This window comes from Alligator mississippiensis, chromosome 4, assembly GCF_030867095.1.
Source record: "Alligator mississippiensis isolate rAllMis1 chromosome 4, rAllMis1, whole genome shotgun sequence".
In the NCBI taxonomy this organism is placed as follows: domain Eukaryota; kingdom Metazoa; phylum Chordata; order Crocodylia; family Alligatoridae; genus Alligator; species Alligator mississippiensis.
Genome location: NC_081827.1, coordinates 126,565,294 through 126,585,442, shown reverse-complemented (window position 1 = coordinate 126,585,442; position 20,149 = coordinate 126,565,294). Strand labels below are relative to the sequence as shown.

The window sequence follows — 20,149 nt, the reverse complement described above, 5'->3', positions numbered from 1 at the left end:
GCAGAAATCAAAGGCAGAACTCAGGCGGGGGTGGGGGAGGGGCAGAGACAAACGAGGCTGCCAGAGCCCAGGGGAAAAAGGCTCAGAAAGTGGGGGGAAGGGGCAGGGAGGGGGTCCCCAGGGACAGGGTGGGGAGAGGCAAGGGTTTTTTTTTGGGGGGGGGGGGGGGGACAGGAAAAGGGGGGCAGGGAGTGCGAGGCAACGAGCTGAAAGCACCTGAGCTGGAGGAGCTTAGAAGGGCTTCAGCTGTCGGCGGCCATCTTGAAAGAAAGAAAGAAAGACCGATTCTGGAACAGCCAATTATAAATTGCCTTCATGAAGGGTTTGCATTTTTCATAATCTTGAGATGATCTAGAGAGAAATCTTTTACTATTCAATAGAAATGGTAGTTATTTAATTAATATATTTTATTTAAAATAGCATTTTGAAAAGTTCCTCTCATGTACTGAGGCAGATTGGTTTCATGGAAGCTCAAAAGTATACCCATAAAGTTCTCATTGTAGACTTAGAGCTACAGGAAACGATGGGACCTATAGTTAGGCAGACCATTATTTTGGTAATATTGACTCAAGACAACTTTACTTGTCTCTTCTCAGGAGTGTAACAGTAATAAAACACGATCTCTGTACAATAATAGAATTCCAGTGCTTAAATGTATAGGTAATTCCTCAAGCTAAGAGGAAAAAAAATAGAATTTATATTTCTACCTCTCACCTGGCAGTTATTTGAGGTCTGTAAGCCATGCAAGTTTTTGACAGAATGAACTACAGAAAAAATAATGTTACTCTGGTAGCTATTTTTCAAAGTCTGGCTGTTTGGTATCAAATAAATCTATGGCTAAATTGCTGGCACTATTAATCATTCTAAGCTGCTTCTATCGGATTTCCTAATGGTTTAGGCAACTTCCTTGAAGAGTCCCAAATAATTTCCTGTCAAAAAACTCTCTCAAGTATAGCCAAGAAGTTTGAGAAGACTTGCTGTTTATACTACAGTATAAGCACATAAATGCAGATATCAAAAATCCAGAATTCTCAAAAATCTGGCACTTTTAAAAATACACTACATGGGAGAGTAGCTGTGGCCAGTCCTGGATCAGCAGAGGGGGAAGCTTGAATGCAGTGGCAACCACCACTCTGCACCACTGCTTTGCATACAGCCGCTGCTCCAGGACCGGCATTTTCAAATTTCTGGCAGGTGTTGAGTCTCAACCATGCCAGATTTATGAGGTTATACTGTACTATATACTTTAAAATAGGATGAAAAAGTAATGACTTTACTATTTGTAAAATTAAATAATATGCTGTAATTAGTTTCAGACTTCATTTCAGAAGCCTTTTCTTCCATCTACATGCATTTTAAATATCCCTATCACTGATTCTGTGCACTTCTCTTGTAGGATATTCCTATGTATTAACTTATTAAAGCTTCTTTGATTGAATGTACATTACCACAGGTTTGGAAAGGGCCAATTTTAAAAGCTGTGAGGCTAAATGAAAAAGTTGTACCAGTTTACTATAAGTGATCTGAGAACCGATCACTTATACAAGCCACTCTTAGATGAAAACCGATTATCCATAGAACTCAGGACTTCCCCTTTCTGTCCCTCAGTCTCCCTCATTTGTAAAATGGGAATAGTGATACAGTGTTGTAAAGTTCTTTGGGATGTACTGATGAAAAGTCCTATGTAAAAATTGGTTGTCATAATTAATGCTGAAGAAATGGCAATGCTGTATTTTAGTGTGTGTCCCTTATTTAATTCAGGTGGGGGGGGGTTCATTTTCCATTCCCATCATTCCCTTCTCAGCCGTATTCTAGGTACCAGTCTTTCTATATGCAATTTTCCTCTTGAGACATCCATTTTCCATTTGTGCTGTTTTCTCCAACCTGTTTGACTTTTCCTCTTTTGTCCTGTCTTCAATTTATTCTTTTCTGCTCTTGCCTTTCCCCTCCCTGTCCTGCCTACCATCTAATCTGCCTCCCATCCTATAACAGCTGTCTAGCAGTGCAGAAGACATTTAACTCTCCCTATGCCACATAAGTTCTTGCCAGCTATCCTGTGATACTATTTGTGGAGGGGGTGGCTGCATCTCTCTGCCCAAGACTTTAATAGCATGAGGTCTGCAAGGTGCCTGAACCTGTACATCAGGGACACCAGCAGCTTTATTGCAAATGATCACACTCAGTTTTTGTTCTTTATCAAGTGTACCGAGAGGCCATGTAATGTGTGCATATTAGTAGGACAGGTAAAATTAGGAAGATATTTTCTCTGCACACTTCTATGCCTACACAGAGCACAAACAATTATACCCCTCTGGGATAATATAAGGCCCACACATAACATGTAAAATACTTTCACCAATTAAAAAGAGGGATTTTGTATGAGGTTTGAGGACATTACAAGACCCCTGATGAGAACAGAGGTGGCAAAAGTACATGGAAGGGCTATTTTGATAACAAGTAACACACAAGCCCACAGTTTTTCCCTCCCCTAACCTATGTTAAGGGTGTACTTTGTTCATACAAACTGTTTCAGCTATTGAACTAAAGCCAAAGTCTAAATAGATCAGCAATTTCAGTAAAAACCTAGGAAACTGAATTGCAGCACTGCAGTGCAGATAGCTTCGCTTTCCTGTAGGGAGGGTGAACATTTTCTCCATGCGTGGGAGAGGCATAGAGAGTTGCATGTGTGTGTATAGGTGTGTAAAACTGGCAGTCATTTTCCGTAGTTGAATGGCTTTCCTCTATAACAAATTATATGTTGACATTTGCCATTCCTGATGGTTTTTCTTTCTTTCACTGCTCTATTTCAATTTTATGAGGAATTAGAACAGGGAAAGTCTCCTCCAGGGAAATTGTCTTTTTACTTTTCCACTAGATAACATCAAGATTAGCTAGAAGGCTAGCAAAGAGAAACAGCTTCAATACCACTTTGTTAGCTCAGATCCTATTTCTGTTACTATAGTATTTAACCTAAATGGAGCATGAGGGTAGGGGTGAAAGTATGGTCTGCTGGGTAATTTTGAGTAAGGCTCCCTCCCCTCACTTCTGCATTTTGCAAATTGCTCCTCATAAACTGAATCATATATGCTGGTGAAAGATGCTGTATCAGCTATGCCAGAAATCAAATGTTCATTGTGTAAGTCATCAGACACAGGAGGTCTTCTGTTGAATTTGGTAGAGATTAACACTTCATCTAGATCTAGAGACTTCACTTGATCTAGAGACTTATGCTCAGTTGATTTATACTCAGTGCTGTAGTCTACAAGATTTGGAACCAGCTTAAATATTTTCCAAAAATTTGAAAATGTAACATAATTTTCTCTCAAAAGTTTGTTGGCATGTTTCCAATGAGATGACTGATGATTCTAGTGCTTTTGGTGGATCTTGATTCCTCATCAAATACAATGACAACTTCGCAGGTGTGCTTCCTGATTCCACTCAGATTGTTGATCAGCAGGGATCTGGGTTTTCCATTTTCCATGGAAAAAAAACAGAGAAAACCCTGGATTTCCCATTTTTATCAGAGAAAAAGCAGATTTTACCTTTTAGTGGAGAAACCCACAGATTTTCTGCTTTTGCAAAGAGCTCTGCAGGCTGGCAGAGTTCCAGCCTGCACGAGCTATCCGCAAAAAGGGTGGGAAACCCCCAGCCCTGTCCAGAGGGGAAGGGAGAAGGGTAAGAGAGGGGCCTAAGCCTCTCAATCACCCAAGGCTTGCTTCAGGCTTGCTGTTCTATCTGGAACCTGTGAGGTAAGTGGGACTTGGGGGTTGCAGATCAGGGCTTGGGGACAAGCTGGCTCTGGGGAGCTGGCTAGGGGCTGAGGAGTGAAGAGGTGTTGCTGAAAGACATGGAGTACCCACCCAGCAGTATGTGGGCTGCAGGCAGTGGTATCAGCCAGACCAGGCTGTGTGCCTCCATGCTCAGCTTCCCTGAAGGGCTGATAGTGTTGCTCTGTTTCCACATGCTGCTGGGCAGGCGGGCACTCCATGTCTTCCCCCAACTTCTCCCAGCTCCCTCAGCCCCCATCTATCTCCTTGCTGGAGTGCCTGCCCAGCACATAGCCCTGGAGCAGCACATTGGCCCTTCAGGGAAGCCACACATGGGGGTGCACAGCCTGGTTGGGTTGATAGTGCACTGCTTGTGGTCCACACACTGCTGGCCTAGCTTGTCCAGGGGCAGCGGGTGGGGCTGGCTCCCAGCAGCAGCATGCAGTCCCAGGGGCAGGGAGGACCCATGCCCCCCAGATCTGTGCAGGGGGTGGGGACAGGGTGGGTGCACACTGAGGGCTCATGCTCCAGAGTGCAACGTGTGCGACCCAGAGCAGCAACACACAGCAGGGTCGCACAGGGAAGCTGCCTGCTGCTGCAAGCTCTGCGCTCCCCTGGAAAGACTTCCCCTGTGTGCACAGGGGCAACACAGGCAGTAGTGCAGGGTTGTACCCCTCACTACTGCCCCCACCAGCAGGGGAAGTGTGGCCAGGGCAGCACAGAGCTCACAGCAGCAGGCAGGTTTCCTGTGCATCCCAGCTGTTCTCTGCGGCTCCGGGTAGCACATGCTGCACTCTGGAGGGCCCAGGGGAGAGCAGCAGGGCCAGGGACATGAGCCTGCAGCATGCGCCCACCCCCCACACAGATCTGGGGGTTGCAGGTTCCCCCTGTACCCCGGGACTGTGCGCTGCCGCCAGGAGCCGGCCCTGCCCCTGCCCAAGCCCATAGCAGTCAGCATCAGTGGAGGAGCCGACTCCATGCTCCTTCTGCTGCAGAAGCCACTGCCTTCTGTTGGGGGTAAGGGGCTGTGGACCTGGGTTTCTGGCCCCACAGCCCTGGCATCTGGTCCCCACTCTGGCAAGGCTGGGGGGCAGGGGTGGTGGGTGAGGGGTAAGGGGCAAGGCGAACAAGCAGGGCTGGGGGGAACTGTGGGTGGGGCTTTAATTTTAACCACAGATTTTGAGGTTTTTATCAGAGAATTTGCCATTTTTTATCAGAGAAAACCAGGTTCTCTGTTGACCAGGAACCTCTCTTTGGGATGACATTGGAGGTATGACGAGTGAAAGTAATTTCCCTATTGAAATGTAGGGTCACAGTATTCTATATGATTAAGGGGCCTATTTTACTGGTTTGCTTCTGGAAATTATCTGACAACAGTGAGGTTACTTTGGTTTTAAACTCATCTGATGGAGGGCAACATTTAGCTCAGAAAGTCTATGCACTAACTTCTCACCGCATGCCCAGAAAATCAGACATCCCAAATCTACTTGCTGATTAACCACATTGGTTGCCTGAAATCCCAGGATGCCCAGAGTTTTGGTTTTGTCACTTACAGATCTGGATTAGAGTAGGGAAAGAAGTATACAGCATAGGACAGAATGCTGGAAAAGAGAGTTGGTAGGCAGGTAGGTAACATAAGAGATGGGAGACCAGATATTGGAAGAGGAAGAGAAGGAGGGGGAATTGTGCAGTCCTTGAGCCACATATAGCTGGTAGCTATACCAGCAGCTTCACTCCTGTTTGGCCCCCTTAGTTCTTGAGTGCACCATTTCTTTGCAGGGGTTTCACTTCATTTCTACAGAATTTAAGAATTCCTCTCAAAGCTCCCAATTTCCCAAACCCAGTTCTGCAGATATTTTCAGCCCTCCACATTTCCAGATTAAGATGAACTTTGATTAATATGATATCGCTCAATCTCAACAGAAGGACAACCAAGTACACTGACTTCTTAACCCTTGGATTAAGGACATTTATGTAAACAACAACAAAATCATTGATTTCTCAGCAATCTAGTGTTAAGGAGAAGGTTTATAGTCAACAGTGCAAATAAATTATCTTAAAAAGCCAGTTGACATAAAGTTTGCAAACAATTTAAAACCCTGATTTAACTACATTTCCACAATGATTTATGCATTCAGTTTAAATATTAGGTCAATCAACAGCATGTGTACTTCATAATTAATTTTTCCATGTGGCATATTAATCAAGGAGTCAAAATAACAACATACCCAACAGTCGTAATGATTTTTAGCAGTTTTTTCTTATACAATGAACTTGTGTTGAAATGTATAGTGAGTCACCTCAGTTCTCTTCCTGCCTCTGCCACTCCTGCTGGGAGATTTTTAGGCAAGTCATTTAATCTCTTCTTACTTCAGTTTCCCCATCTGAAAAATGGGGATAAGAAAGAGTCAGGAAACCTTGTGTGGCCATGTGGGGTGAATAACAAAAACTCCCTGGGGCTTGTCTGCCATGCCTTGAAGTGATGGAGTAATAAGAAGTTAATTCCCCAATGAGAGAGGGTGTAGTAAATCACCCCAGAAGCAGGATAAAAATAATTTGGTTTATTAGTGAATTCCCCATGGGTTGTGAATAACCCCAGCTGTTCTCACAGCACGGGGTCTTCCTTCACCCTCCACTGCTGTGCAACCCACTCCTTTAAGCCTGCCAGCTCACCTCCAGTCTCACACTCTTTCCTTCCTTTACAGGTATCAGTGGATTCTTCCTCTGTGGGACCTTCTCTCTGCCTGAGGATCAATCTGGTAAGTATCTTCTCTCTCTTTCTCTTTCTCTCTCTCACCTCTTTGCTTTGCTGGTCACCGTGGTTACCTTCACCCAGTCAGATGGTCTTATTAGTGATCTGTTCCAGCGCTGGGTTTGCCGCTCCTGGCTTTCCCTGCTGACTTTCCTCACATCGTGCCCCAGGGGACAAAGAAAAGCCCCCTGCTGTGGACTTTAATAGCCACTGGCTCTTAATCAGGCTCCATTCACCCCAGGTGAGATCCTTCTTCCCCACTGTGTCTACTAAGTAATTATCCTTGCCCTTTCCCTGACCTGACTTTCCCCCACACTCGCAACTTTGTAGCACCAAAGGAAAACAGCTGTTCCTTGCCCTGTTACACCTTGGAAAGGAGAGGAGGAAAGAAAGAGCCTGTCTCTGGAGTTAAAAAAATCAGGACATTGCACTTGGCCTTCCCAGGTGCTGAGAGTAGAGCAAAGCTCATCTAGTAGAGCTGCAGTCAGCTGATCCAAAATTATATTTAAAACTAAATACTGCCCAGTGATACTGCATTCTCCTCAACATTTTCAAGACAGGTTTAGCCTGAGAGCAGAATTGACTTTACATGGTACTGCTCGCTCGTTGGAGCAGTAATTTCTATGATTCAACCACAAGCAAAGTTCCAAAAATGCACTTTATTATATGATGCGTCTGAGATTTTTTTTTTAACTTGCCAGGCACCCAAATCCAGACTAGAGCACTGCAGAACTTCTGAGCTCACTGAAGTGTCTAAATGCAGAGGCTGTAAATAAACAGCCCCTCAGTAATGTGACCAAGTTTGACAGTGTTGACCACTGGGCATTAATTTCTCCAAGCTTTTGCATCTCATTGTTGGTGCCAGACTGGTGCCTCCTGGGTCTGGGGGGGGGCACTCGGGGTCCCCCTCCGGCTGACTGCTGAGCCGGGGGGAGGGGGGCATCCCCTGTGTGCTCGGAGGTGGCCCCAGAAGTGAACTGGAAGTACTTCTGGTCCACTTCCAGGTCTGCTGCAGAGTGTGCGGGCCTCCCCCTCACCATACTCCCATGGGATACTCCATCCACCCCACCATCTCAGCGTTCATGAGCCTGATACCTCGAGGCATGTAGAAAAAAACATATAAAGCTGTCTGTGGCTGAATCATTGATTCTCTGAATCAGAATCAAATCTTCAGATTCAGTTGAATCTCATCAGGACAGCAATCTGAATCAGCAAATAGAATCAGTGTCCCCAAATCAGGCTGAATCCGAATCAAATACAGCCTGCTTTGCATACCCCTACTGATCAGTAGCTAGTGCATCATAGAGCATATCAGATTTAAATGATGTAGTAAATTGGCTTTTGCTTTTCTTTGTCCTTTTGAAAACTTTGAGACTCCCCAGCTGCTGCTGCTGAGAACTCAAGCACTCAAATCAGGACTCTGGCAGAATTTAGGCAGCTGTAAGTCCAAACCTGCAATGCAAAAAACTTTCTCCTCAGTGTCAGTTTAACTGTGGAAACACCTACAACTCATTTGCTTCTTTCCTGTTTGACCTGCAAATACACAGCAACCTTTAGTCAGTTTGTGTTTGTATACCTGTCTCCTTCCTGGGCCTGACTGGGATCTAGGCACTTCTCTGTCTCAGTCTCCTGACAGCTCAGGCCGGCAGGAATATTTTCAGAACACAACTAATGTTGTAAGAGGGCCAAGTACCTTAGAAAAGGTAGTTGTAGTAGTTTCTTTTTTTCAAACGTGGCCTGTAATGGTTCCTTTTTCATTTATTACATAACAGCTTAATGGTTAGAACATTTGCCCAGGAATCTGGAGCCTCTAGGGTCAATGTTCTCGTCAGCTTCTTCAGACCTACCTCTCCAGTGCTGTAACCACTGGGCTCCAGGCTATTCTGAGTGGGGGCACTTTGAACCCTTCATGGTGAGGTTGGCCTATCCAAGCAGCAAAAAGCTGAAGATTCCTGGGTGTGGTGGGACGGTGCAGGAAGGAAGGCAACAGTGCTCTTCCCTGTGATGAGGCCACTCCCCTGGGTAGGGGAGGCCTGCATTTCAATTCCTGCTCCGACTATTGTCTCTGCACACTGCCCAACAGTGTTTGGATAGAAAACACAAAAAATCTGGAGATTCAGGACTTCCTCTCGCACAAGTACCCCAAGCACAAGGCTACCCAGTCAGGCTCCCCCTGATCCTAATGCTTTTCTTTCTGCGCTGTGGCCCAGTTCCTACAGAAAAAGTGGAGTGTGCTCACTCAGCACTACCTCCAGACTTGTATTCTCTCAGGAGGTGGGAGATGTATGTGGTTTTGTTTTGTTTTATTTTTTGGTGAGTTTTCTTGTGTTCTTCTTCCTTGATGGCTACCCCACTCAATAAACACATATACTACCCAAGTTCCAGGAGGTTTCTCTACTTGCAGCTTCCATGGACTGGTTGGACTCTATTGCTTCATGCTTGTTTACCACATGAGTCCTTGGGGCAGCAGGCTATTATCTAAACTTGTAATCTTGTAAGTGATGGCTTCTGTCGGGGGGTGGCAGCCTTTTGCTGGTGCAGATCAGAAATTAAACCCTGATGTTCCTGTGAGCTGAAAGTCTCTGCTTCATTCCCCCCCAAGGGCCAGCTGCCAGAGATTCCTAGCTCCTCTGCAGCAAACATAGGTTCAGATGATGTGGAGCAGCACACTGCATGTTAGAGGGGAGTGCTGCAGAGCAAGTGGGCACCACTGCCCAGCTCTTTGCCACTGATGCCCCCTGTGAGACTGGTGTCCACAGGTTGGGTCAGACCTCTTTCTGAGCTAGATCAGACCTGTGGGCCTTAGATAGACAACCCTTGTCTTATATCAGCAATTCTCAACTAGGGTGCTGGAGGACCTTGGGGTGCCATGAGATTCTTGGAAGGGTGCAGCAGGATGTGTGAGGAATTAAGCAAAGTGTGAGAAGATAAGCAGATAAGGGCAGGCTCAGGCTTTAGGCGTAAGGAGTTGAGTGGATAAGAACTGTCCCTGCGTGGCCCTCTGGAAAGAAGTGAGTATTGTAATAAATTTGTTTTTTAAATAGGGTGCTGCTCAACACACAAAAGTTATGGAGGGGTGCCTTGAGTTTAAAAAGGTTAAGTGTTAGACCTCGAGTCCATGCAATGCCCAACGACTAGGGAGACAATGGACTGATGCCATCACGCATCACCTGCACTCGTCGCTCATCAACAGCTTTATTCAAAATGGAGACAGCTTCAGACTAGCTCCAACAAACTGGGGAGCCACAACAAACATTAGTTCTTTCCATATTTATATACCTTGGTTTATGCACATTAACATTTACTCCACCTTTGTCCCTCCTTTGTTCCACCTTTATTCCTCCCCATCTTAAGCTCTGCCTCTGTTTACTGTTTATTTCATTAACATGGAATTACCTATACATTTCACTTATTTACATGTCTTTTTGCTATGCCTAAGACCCTGACCCCTGCTTCTTTCTGTCACTTGTGATTTCTTACTGATTTCTTCACCATCTCCATGGTCTTGCTTCTGCTTTATTCCCTAATGATAGTTGGTGGTCTGCATCCTGTTCTTACACAATGAGCTATATATCTTACAACAGTACTATATTGTTGGGAAAATGTTTGCCTAAGTGTCTTCCAGTGTGACTTTTAACATAACATTCTGCCTTGTGGTTAGCAGCTTGCTATTCAGCTACAAATCCAATGCTCCCCAAGATCCAGTTCCATATGAAGCCAGTTAAACCCTGGGCACTTCCCCCACTGCCCCCATCTCCTAAATCCACTAGCCTCTCACCTCTCACTTGGAGCAATCTGGCACCCAGCAAGGGCTATCTCTGGGTTAAAAATTATTGTATTATATATTTCTTGTAAACCTATACATTTAATATAAACTTTCAGGAATATAAAGTTTTATATGCAGCTTATTTCAGTGAATACAATTCTATATGATAAAGTCATTTTTTTAAATCTGAAACTTGCAGTGCAGGGCAGAGGCAGGGAGTGAAGAAACAGCACAACTGGCAGCTATATAGAAAGTAAAGATAGCAAATATTTATCTCATCACAGATTCTGAGGTGATATAAAGAAGGAAATGATTGTGTGCCATTCTAGGCTGTTGGTGCTCACAAAGTCTCCCAGAACAAAGAGTAACATGCTTTCCCCACATTTCCTGAGAAGAGTATACTGCATTTCTACTGCTAGTGGACAGATTACAGGTTAAATGAATGGACTGTAAGGTGGATAGAAAACTGGCTACAGCATCCAGATGAGACAGTAGTAATCAATGGTTTGATGTCTAGTTGGCAGCTGGTATCCAGTGGAATGCCCCAGGGATCTGTCGTGGGCCCAGTTTTCTTCATCAACAAGCTGGAAGCTGGCATAGAGTGCACCCTCAGCAAGTTTGCAGATGACACCTGAAGGGAGTAGTAGATATGCTGGAAGGTAGGGCTAGGATTCAGGGTGACCTAGACAAATTGGAGGATTGGGCCACAAGAGATCTCATGAGGTTCAACAAGGACAAGGGCAAAGTCCTGCACTTAGGACAGAACAATCCCATGCATCAGTACAGGCTGGGGGCTGACTGGCTGGGCAGCAGCTCTGCAGAAAAGGACCTGGGGGTTATAGTGGACAATAAGCTGAATATGAGCCAGCAGTGTGCCCTTGTTGCCAAGAAGGCTAACAGCATACTGGGCTGCATTAGTAGGAATGTTGCCAGTAGGTCAAGGGAAGTGCTTATTCCCCTCTATTTAACACTGGTAAGGCCACATATGGAGTACTGTGTCCAGTTTTGGGGGACCCATTACAAAAAGGACATGCATAAACTGGAGAGTCCACAGAGGGCAAGAAAAATGGTGATGGGGCTGGGGGACATGACTTACGAGGAGAGGCGGAGGGAACTGGGTTTATTTAGTCAAGATAAGAGAAGACTGAAGGGGGATTTAATAGCAGCCTTCGACTACCTGAAGGGGGGGGTCAAAAGAGGCTGGAGCTAAACTGTTGTCAGTGGTGGCAGATGACAAAACAAGGAGTCGTGGTCTCAAGTTGCAGCAACGGAAGTTTAGGTTAGATATTAGGAAGAATTTTCTCAGCAAGAGGGTAGTAAAGTACTGGAGCAGGTTATCCAGAGATATTGTGGACGCTACATCCTTGGAGGTTTTTAACACCTGGCTAGACAAAGCCTTGGCTGGGATGATCTAGTTGGGGATGGTCCTGCTTTTGAGCAGGGGTTTAGACTAGATGACCTCCTGAGGTGCCTTCCAACCCTCATTTTCTATGATTCTAGTGCTTTGTGTATCATCTAAATGGTGAAGACAGGGTGTTGGTGGTCTATAGCAGTCTATATACAGTGACTAATGAAATTCTACCACTAATAAAATTACCTTGCCTTGGATTTTCAAATGGGGATAATGCTTTTGAGTGCCCAAATTGCCAAATGTTAGAAGAGTCTGATTTTCAGGAAGTGCCACACTCTCTTTCACATAGGTAACTCAAACTAGGGCACCCAAAAGCACTAATCAGTTTTGGAAGTCTTAGACCCTTTGTAAAATATGGCTTGTGTACAAAAAGACTTATAATAACTGTTGTTTAGATATTATTGCATTATAAAATGTTGAGGGATAAGAGTTAAAATTTAAACCTCATTAATGAGAAACTGTTAGTTATTACATGTAGGAAAGCATGAATCTATATGGATTGTGTAAAACAATTTTGTTTAAAAATGTTCATGCTTAAAAAGAATAAATTGCTTGATGTCAGCAATGAAAGGAAACAGATATCTGCTTGCCAATTCATGTAGCAAACAGAAAAAAGTGATATAAAAAGAGGAGAGCACTTTACTGGATTAATATTGCTTTGGAGAAGTAAAACAAGAGTTGTATTTACTAAACTAAATGTTACCTTCAGCTGCACAATTATTAAAAATGTCAAAAGGAAGTAAATTTTTATAATCCCAACTTAAATGATTCACATTTCCAAATGAAAGAAAAATTTCCACAACTGCCAGAACTCATTTCATGTCTAAAAATGACTGAGACAAACATGCCATCACTAAAACTTTTTATCCCACCACCTATAGAAAAAATCTACTGCTAGATAGATAGCATATTTTACATAAGTACTGTAGCTCATTTCTTTGTTCTGTTTTAAAATAGAAAAATCTATTTTTAGTATTTAAATTAGGTTATCATACAAATAAAATGTCTCTGTGTATTTCCCAATAAGTGTTTTTTGCGGCTAAATTTATCTCCAGGCTATCAGATTGGTCATGGGGATTTTCAAGTATGAACTTTTCTATATGTCAAGAGAATATTGATAGCAAATCAGCTTCCCTGGATGGTTACACCAATACTATAGTGTCAATGCTCCATTAGGTACGTAATTTATATTGAGAAGACAAAGTCTCTACCTTAAAGAACATGCATTTAAAAAAAAAATACAAATAAGAGATGCAGTGAAGTTTAGTGTAGAACATACTAGTTCCACTATTTTTCATTGGGATTTTAAAAATATGTATATATTCTCTTTTCAGGAAGACTTTTGGAAGAAGTGGAACTTAAGGAAGATTTCTGAGGAAAATGTATTAAAACATGGAGAATGTCACAAAAAGTTTCTAGGCATAACAGATTACATGGCAGATGGAAGAGGAAAGTTGGAGGTGCAGCTCCTTTTATAATAGCTATTCAGCACCATCTAGTTAAAGGTGTCCTGGCTAGAGTTCTTCCCTACCCCAGCAGGACCAATTTCAGAGGAAAGCAGATGTCTGTAAAACTGATTCTGACAACAATTTGGATTAGGGTTTTCTTTGATATACAGAAGACAAAATTAATTCAGGATAAATGGTTATTGATTTTCATGAACTATCCACTTAATAAGTAAAAGTCTGGTTCTCCTTAGTAATCAACTGATCAATCCAGTCAACAGATCTAGTTGCTTTCAATTTTTTATTGGGAATGGTATCTTGGTTCTGTGAGGTTCCTTCTGGGGCAATAGTTATAGCATATTCTAGGGCTGTGTGAAGCTTCAGGTGCTGATTTGGTGGCTGAATCTCCGAATTGAATCAGGAGACCAATAAAAGGTCTGAATCAATTCAAAGCTCTCCGAATCGATTTGGAAAAGATTCGGAGAGATTTGGGCAGTCCCCACTCACCACCGCAGGGAGCTGGATCCAGACTCTATGCTGGTAAGTGTGTGTGTGTGTGTGTGTGTGTGGTGGTGGGGGACTGGAGGAGTGGGCAGGGGACCATGGGGGGACCCCCACCAGGCCCCATCCCTTGCCTGCTCCCCCAGCCCCCCGAGCAACCCCGACTGCTCTCCCAGCACCGTCAATGGCTGCCCTGCCTGGCCCCAGCATCCCGGCTCCTTAAAAAAAAGGGGGGAAAAAAAAGCCCTGCAATCACTGGCTCCTGCCAGGGCCAGGGGGAGGGGGGGCAATCCCTGCTGCCCCCCACTGTTCCATGCTGTGTGGGGGAGCTCTGCCACGAGTCCCCAACCCCCTCGATAGCCGCTGCAGCGGCTGATGAGTGCGGGGCTTTTTTTTTAAAGAGCTGGGATGCTGGGGCTGGGCGAGGCTGCCATTGACAGGACTGGGAGAGCAGGTGGGGGATGAGGCCTGTTTGATTCGGAGATTCGCCCAATTTGGCGGTGGCCAAATCTCCAAATCAGATTTGGCTAATCAATTTGGGACAGTGATTCAAATCACTGAATCAAAACACTGTCCTCCGAATCGGCCAAATCCAAATCTGATGAGAATACTAGCCGCTTTGCACAGTCCTAGCATATTTCCGTTTTAATTTTTAAAAAAGAAAATTGAATTTTATTTCATAAATTTTGGTTCTTTTAAATTTTGGTTTATTTCAAATTTTGGTTCTTCTCTAAGTCTTTTAAAGACTCAGTAACAGTAAAATAATTTTACATTTGAAATACAGATTTAACTTTTTTCAGTTTGTCTAGTTGGATAAACTCATGACTTGTGAGTTGCATAATTGTATTCACACTGGCTTCATCAACATGAGACACTATCACGGAGTAGCTTGTTGCTATTGCGCAGTAGTGTTGGGCGTACTAACCGTGATGCGATGCTACTGCACATAGCATCAGAAAAAAACCGTGCAGGGATGCTGCTGTGCAGTAATGCTGGTTACTGTGTAGTCATTTAGTACCTGGTTATGCAAGTACTAAATGACTGTACAGTAACAACTGTGCAGTGCGCTGCTCATGTAGACATGGCCACTGAATAGTTATGTTGGAACACTGCAAAACCTATGCAAATGGTACTAAACAAAAGCCCTTCCTGGGATCTGGAAATGTTTAGTGTTGTAATCTGACCTTTACTGAAGATACGCTGTGCATATCAATCTATAAAACATACCCAGTAAGTAGAGACCTACCAAATTAATGGCAAAAGTGGGGTGGGCTGTGGCTCCTTTAATTTTGCAGGTTCCCCCCTTCCCACTGATTGGTGTAGGGGCCCTGCTTGCAGCTTGCTCCTGATCAGTGGGGAGGTGAAAACTGAGGTTTTAAATATGGTGCCATTTTTGCCTCCCCTCCCGATTGGCTGAGGGGCCCTGAATGGCCTTGCTGCTGACTGGTGGGGAGGCAAAAACAGTGCCATGTTTAAAACAGCAGTTTTACCTTCCCTGCTGATCAAGGCATGATGGGTTCCTCTGCTAATCAGCAGCAGATGGGGGGGGGGGAAGGGGGGGAAACGGACAAGGTACGTATGTGGGAACATGCAAGACTAAAGGAGCCACTGTGCAATCTACTTCCACCATGAATTCATTAGGTCCCTACCAGTAAGTAATGCTTTAAAGCCTAGTATTCTGATCAATTTTACTTCCTGGTTCTGCTTTTGCACATAGTATTAGCATATTGGCAAAAATAACTTTTCCTTCCCCCAAGAGAACATCAGGTAAGCAAAGGCTATTTCCATGTTTCTACCCACTAGTGTCTTTGGATCTGACCCTATATTATTGGCACAGGCAAAATTCAGAGATTCTACTGAAAGTTTTGGTGGTAGAAGCACAGAATTAGATTGCTAGTGTTTGTAAGGCAGTGCCTGATTTTTTTGATTACTCACAGTAAGATCCTAGTCACTTAGGACACCTATAATACATGTGCAGGGAGGCTGCTCCGATGCACTTTAATTGCAGTGCATCAGAGCAAAATCAATAGAGTTGGCTGGAGTGTCCAGCAGACTCCAGCATCATGTGCATGTGTCCCTGTGCTGAAAAATAGTGCTAGGGGTGCTTTAACTAAAGAAAGAGCCCCTGCCACTTTTCAATGTGGAGATGCCGATACATGTGAGGCTTTGAGAGCTGCTTTAATTAAAGCACCCCAACTCCCAGAACACATCTATAAATGCCCTTAAATGCTGCATACAGTAACTTTTGTTTTAAAAGAGGCTTTAACTCAGCAAGCTATTAATGCCTAGTCACTTTTACAGAGTTTATAGTTAAAAGACAAGTCTTTTTCCATTTGAAGTATTCTTTGCATACATTTTGTCGTGAGTTCTGTTAAAATAGTATTGGTCAAGGACAGCGTTAAAAAAAAAAAAAAAAAATCAGTGGGAAAAAATAAGGCCTTGATTTTTAGGTTTTTTGGGGGGCTATCCAGTTTCCAAACTTTCCTTTCTAAAACTGAGAAAGAGAAACCTTTTTCCTTATTATTTCTTTTCTGGGAATGAACTTTCCTTAGTTCTCTAAGGCTTAGGCAGGAAGTTTCAGTTTGATTAAGAGGTTCCAGGGCTGGGTTATGCTCCTTTTATAACTTCACCCAGATAACTGTTGCCAAAACTGGACTGAAAAAATAAATTCCTAACAAAAAATGTTTAGCTGCATTGTCTTATTTCAACAGCTTAGTCTGTAGATGGATCCAGAAGGCTAGGGTCTATTTGATCCATCTTTTAAATCCCTGTGATGGGCAGACCTAGTTCAAATTTCTTGGGTTTCAAACATGTAAAATGACAAATGTATCCCTGCAAAGACACCTCTTCCAGAACACTGGCACATGTGAAACAGGATCCAAGTACCTGTCTAGACTTAGAGCCCCCATTCTCTATCAAGAACAGGGGACCATGGATTGGCAGCATTCTGACACGGCTCCACTTGTATATAGCTCCTGAGAAGTTCCTTTACAGACAGAAGCAGTGTTTGGTACTGCTCTGCCATGCTGGAAAAAGAGGGACAGAAATTTGGTGGGTGATCCCATTTGAGAAATGTTCCCTGTAAATATTGTATAGATGAAGGGCAGGTGGTGAATAAATCTATTTGTACTGACACATGGCTTTGAAAACCAGTGCGGTAAATTATGAAACAGGAGTGTGCATTGTGGGAAGACTTGCGATATTTAAAAAAAATATTTCCATCTGCCACGTTCCCTATAGAAAGTATCTCTGTTAATTTTTTGAAGGGGGGGGGCTAGGGGGTAGAAGGTAGCATAGCTTGCATTTCAACACAGTTGGTATTCCTTGCTTTATTCTATGTACAAATGGCTTCTGTTTCCTCTCATTTTGCTAATGGTACATGGCTATCTTTATTACATAAGACATGCAACCACACCCACATTGGGCTAAATCCAGATCCCTCTGAGATGATAAAGTGTTTTGCCATTAATTTCAATGGGAGAAGGATTCACCATGCAAAACATCCAGGAAATTTCTCATTGTTGCAGCTGCTAGAGAAGGGTTGTAAAACTGGTTTGGCCCCTTGAGCTGGATGAGTTGTGCAGAACCAGTCCATGGGCCTGATAAATGGTACAGGCCTGGGCTCGCGGGCTGGATTGGGTCCACAAATCACCCTCCCCTCCATGCTGGATCCAGCACATGCAAGTCCTTTTCTGGCTAGTCTGGGACCCAGCAGGAAGAAGCTTGGCATCCTGGATGTCCAGCCACTGCAGGAAAAAGCTGCATGCTGTTGGGGTTCCAGCACCACTGCTCTTCCCCAGGTGCCAAAGAGGCCAACATTTGCGGGCCAAATAACCTAGCTCTCTGGGCTGCATATGGCCTGCAGGCCACATTTGACACCACTGCCTTAGAGTAAACAAAGGCATGTCTACATTGTCCCTGTGCCATATCCAGGTGTGTAGACATGCAGCTTGCCCCTGCAACTCATTTCTGCTCCAGCTGGACCAATGTTGGAATATATGGTAGTTCTGAAGCAGCATTAAGTGCTTGGCCCAGCTCCACTCCTAGGCTCTGTCTTGCACATGTTTCCTGGCACATGTTCAATGGTGTTTGAAGACAGCTACACTGTCTCATTTCTGGAATTTGGTGTATGTGGAGCTGGAGTGAGTGGGCAGAGCATGCTTCACAGCAATGTCCATGGACTCAGCATGGAGGCAGGGGATATATGCATTTAGTCAGATAGTGCTCTTGTGATGACTTAGGAAAAGTGTACTTAAGTTTGAAGAGTAATCTATCCCTGAAGGATACCCAATTGAAGCATTCTAGCTGGAGAGGTCTCTGCTCCTCTTTAGCAATGAGCATATATTCCAAACAAAATCCTACCCCCCTCCAAGAAAAGCTTTTATAAATATATGCTCAATTATACCCCAAAATACTCCAACCAAAAATCAGAAGTAATTTTATACAGAAATTTATTGTGCAGAGGAATGATTTTCATTTCTCATTTACAATGGGATATTCAGGTCTGACATACAGTCACGCCACTGTTTAAAGTCCAGAACTACACAGAATATTTACATTCAAGTTTATACATTTATTCAAGTTCCATATTCGAGACGATCAAAACATATTACTAAGAATCTGTCTTCAACTCCAAAAATTTAAATTCTTTATCGAAGTCTATAAGAAATTTGTGGAAAATGGATGATTTCCTTTTCCTATGGTACCCATTATCTCCCAGTTCTTACTGGAAAAGAAGACCAACTTGAAGAAATTAATGTCTCAAAATACTTTTAGCTTTCCTGTGTCAAATTTAGCCAGGCATTTCCAACTTGTTAAGCAGAAAACCTGACCGACTCCACCTATAGGTGATACTCTCTAAGAGGAGGATCATCTATGACATTATTGCAAATAATGCCTTGAGATACTGGATGTTGGGAAACTTCATACTTCTGGAATTTTCAAAAAAAAAAAAAAAAGAACATTGTACAAATGTTAATATTAAAATGAAATGATAATACCTGAACCAGATATAATAATTTATTTTTACCATAGTGTGGCTACAATGCAGCAACAAAATCCAGCATTTTTAAATAAAAAAAAATATGTTGTATAATAAAAAAAACATTCAGTAGTTCAAATAGATGAAAAACATTACCATACTAAAATCTAAAACATATTGTTTCCAGTGCTTTTTTCCTCTCCAGACTTATAACAGCTAGATGGAGTATTATATGCACTTACTTCAGACTACTACTTATTTCGATAATATTTTTTAAATCTGCTCCCGAATCTCTTGCTTATTCAAGAAAGGTAGCTGAATTTAGGTTTCTTGATTACTTTCCAGTTTTACTTTTAATGAACTGCTAAATAACATGAAAGAGCATCATCAGTCCCAGATGTAGTTCTGAGTTATATTTTGATCCAGCCCTGCTGAAGAGTGAGATTAAAAAAAATGTAAAGTTTCTGCTTACTTCATCAATTCTTTGGAATGTCTACTACTTGAACTATTCTTTCAGATCAATGATCTGAAAGAATCAAATCTTCTGCTCAGATTTCAGAGGGGATAATAATTAAAAAAAATTAGAAAGTACTTGCCAAAAAAACACTGCCCTGGCTATCACAAAATAGGTGGACAAAGTGATTGTCTCAAATCTAGCTACCCTTAATACTTTGGAGAATTATTGATTTTGAAGAGACAAAGCTAACCATTCTCACACTTTGAAGAGATCATTTTACACTTAGCAGAGCCATTTAATTTTTTCTGGCTTCATGTTGTGACATCTCCTCCAGCACTTGTGGGCTGAGAGATAACGGTAGATGACTGCACTGGTACCATTTCTAATTCAGATTCACGTACAAAGATCACAGCATCCCCACTTACATTTACTAGACACTGGGCCTGCAAAAACAGATAAGACAATATATTTTTACAAAACATGCAATTAAAAAAAGTCTATTAATTATGGGATCTATTTTAAGCCAGTGAACTATCAATAAAATCAATTAAACTCCTATACCAAATGTCTTGTGGGTCATTCCAAAATGTTAACTCTAAGCCTAAAAAACAACCCCCCCCCCCCGCACTTTTGTGGAGTTAGTTTATATCCCCTAGATCTGTGAAGTGTCATACCTCACAATTCACTTAGTTTTTTTTTCTTAATTAGCTAGTATCCCCCCCACAGTCGTGTAAATATAAATGATACATATATTTCAAGAAATGAGCATGTCCTTAGTTTCTTGAAAATGGCATAGGTATAGTACTATTCAATTAATAACATTCTTAAGAACAATATTTTGATATATGAGAACCCCTAACTTTATCTGAAAATAATGTAATTTATTTATTAACTTTACATCATTTCAATACTTATATACAGACCACACTATTCTACTCTTCACATTTTAAATGAACTGAAAAAGGAAATAGCATAAACTGCACTATAAAACTTATTTTGCATATGTAAAGAATGGCACTGCATCTCTCAAATGTGCTCTATAAGGTAATTGAAATATTATTAACAAGCA

The 20,149-nt window shown here is 42.7% G+C and overlaps 1 protein-coding gene and 2 long non-coding RNA genes across 16 annotated transcripts in view; 1 reads left to right on the top strand and 2 right to left on the bottom strand.

Annotated features, from left to right (window-relative positions):
- The window catches only part of LOC132250195 (uncharacterized), a 53,885-nt gene extending 37,492 nt beyond the window's left edge, over positions 1–16,393 (top strand). Inside the window, exons 1-3 of one of the 2 annotated variants that reach the window (XR_009461829.1) lie at positions 206–322; positions 6,473–6,526; positions 13,031–16,393. This is a non-coding gene — a long non-coding RNA (uncharacterized LOC132250195). Of the gene's footprint in view, positions 1–205; positions 323–6,472; positions 6,527–13,030 lie in introns of those variants that run through there. The other variant, XR_009461830.1, reaches the window with a different exon arrangement.
- Positions 5,711–9,645, bottom strand: LOC109283634 (uncharacterized). Its single transcript, XR_002090882.2, has 2 exons — positions 6,441–9,645; positions 5,711–6,151 (listed from the first exon to the last, which is right to left on the bottom strand). It is a non-coding gene; the product is annotated as an uncharacterized LOC109283634 (long non-coding RNA).
- A 1,683-nt stretch (positions 16,394–18,076) lies between the features above and the next one.
- The window catches only part of C2CD5 (C2 calcium dependent domain containing 5), a 120,271-nt gene continuing 118,198 nt past the window's right edge, over positions 18,077–20,149 (bottom strand). For all 13 annotated transcript variants that reach the window (XM_059726584.1, XM_059726587.1, XM_006268831.4 and 10 more), the window contains one exon: positions 18,077–19,523. In XM_059726584.1, coding sequence (XP_059582567.1) covers positions 19,392–19,523 — 132 coding nt within the window. In that variant the 3' untranslated portion in view covers positions 18,077–19,391. The remainder of the gene's footprint in view (positions 19,524–20,149) is intronic.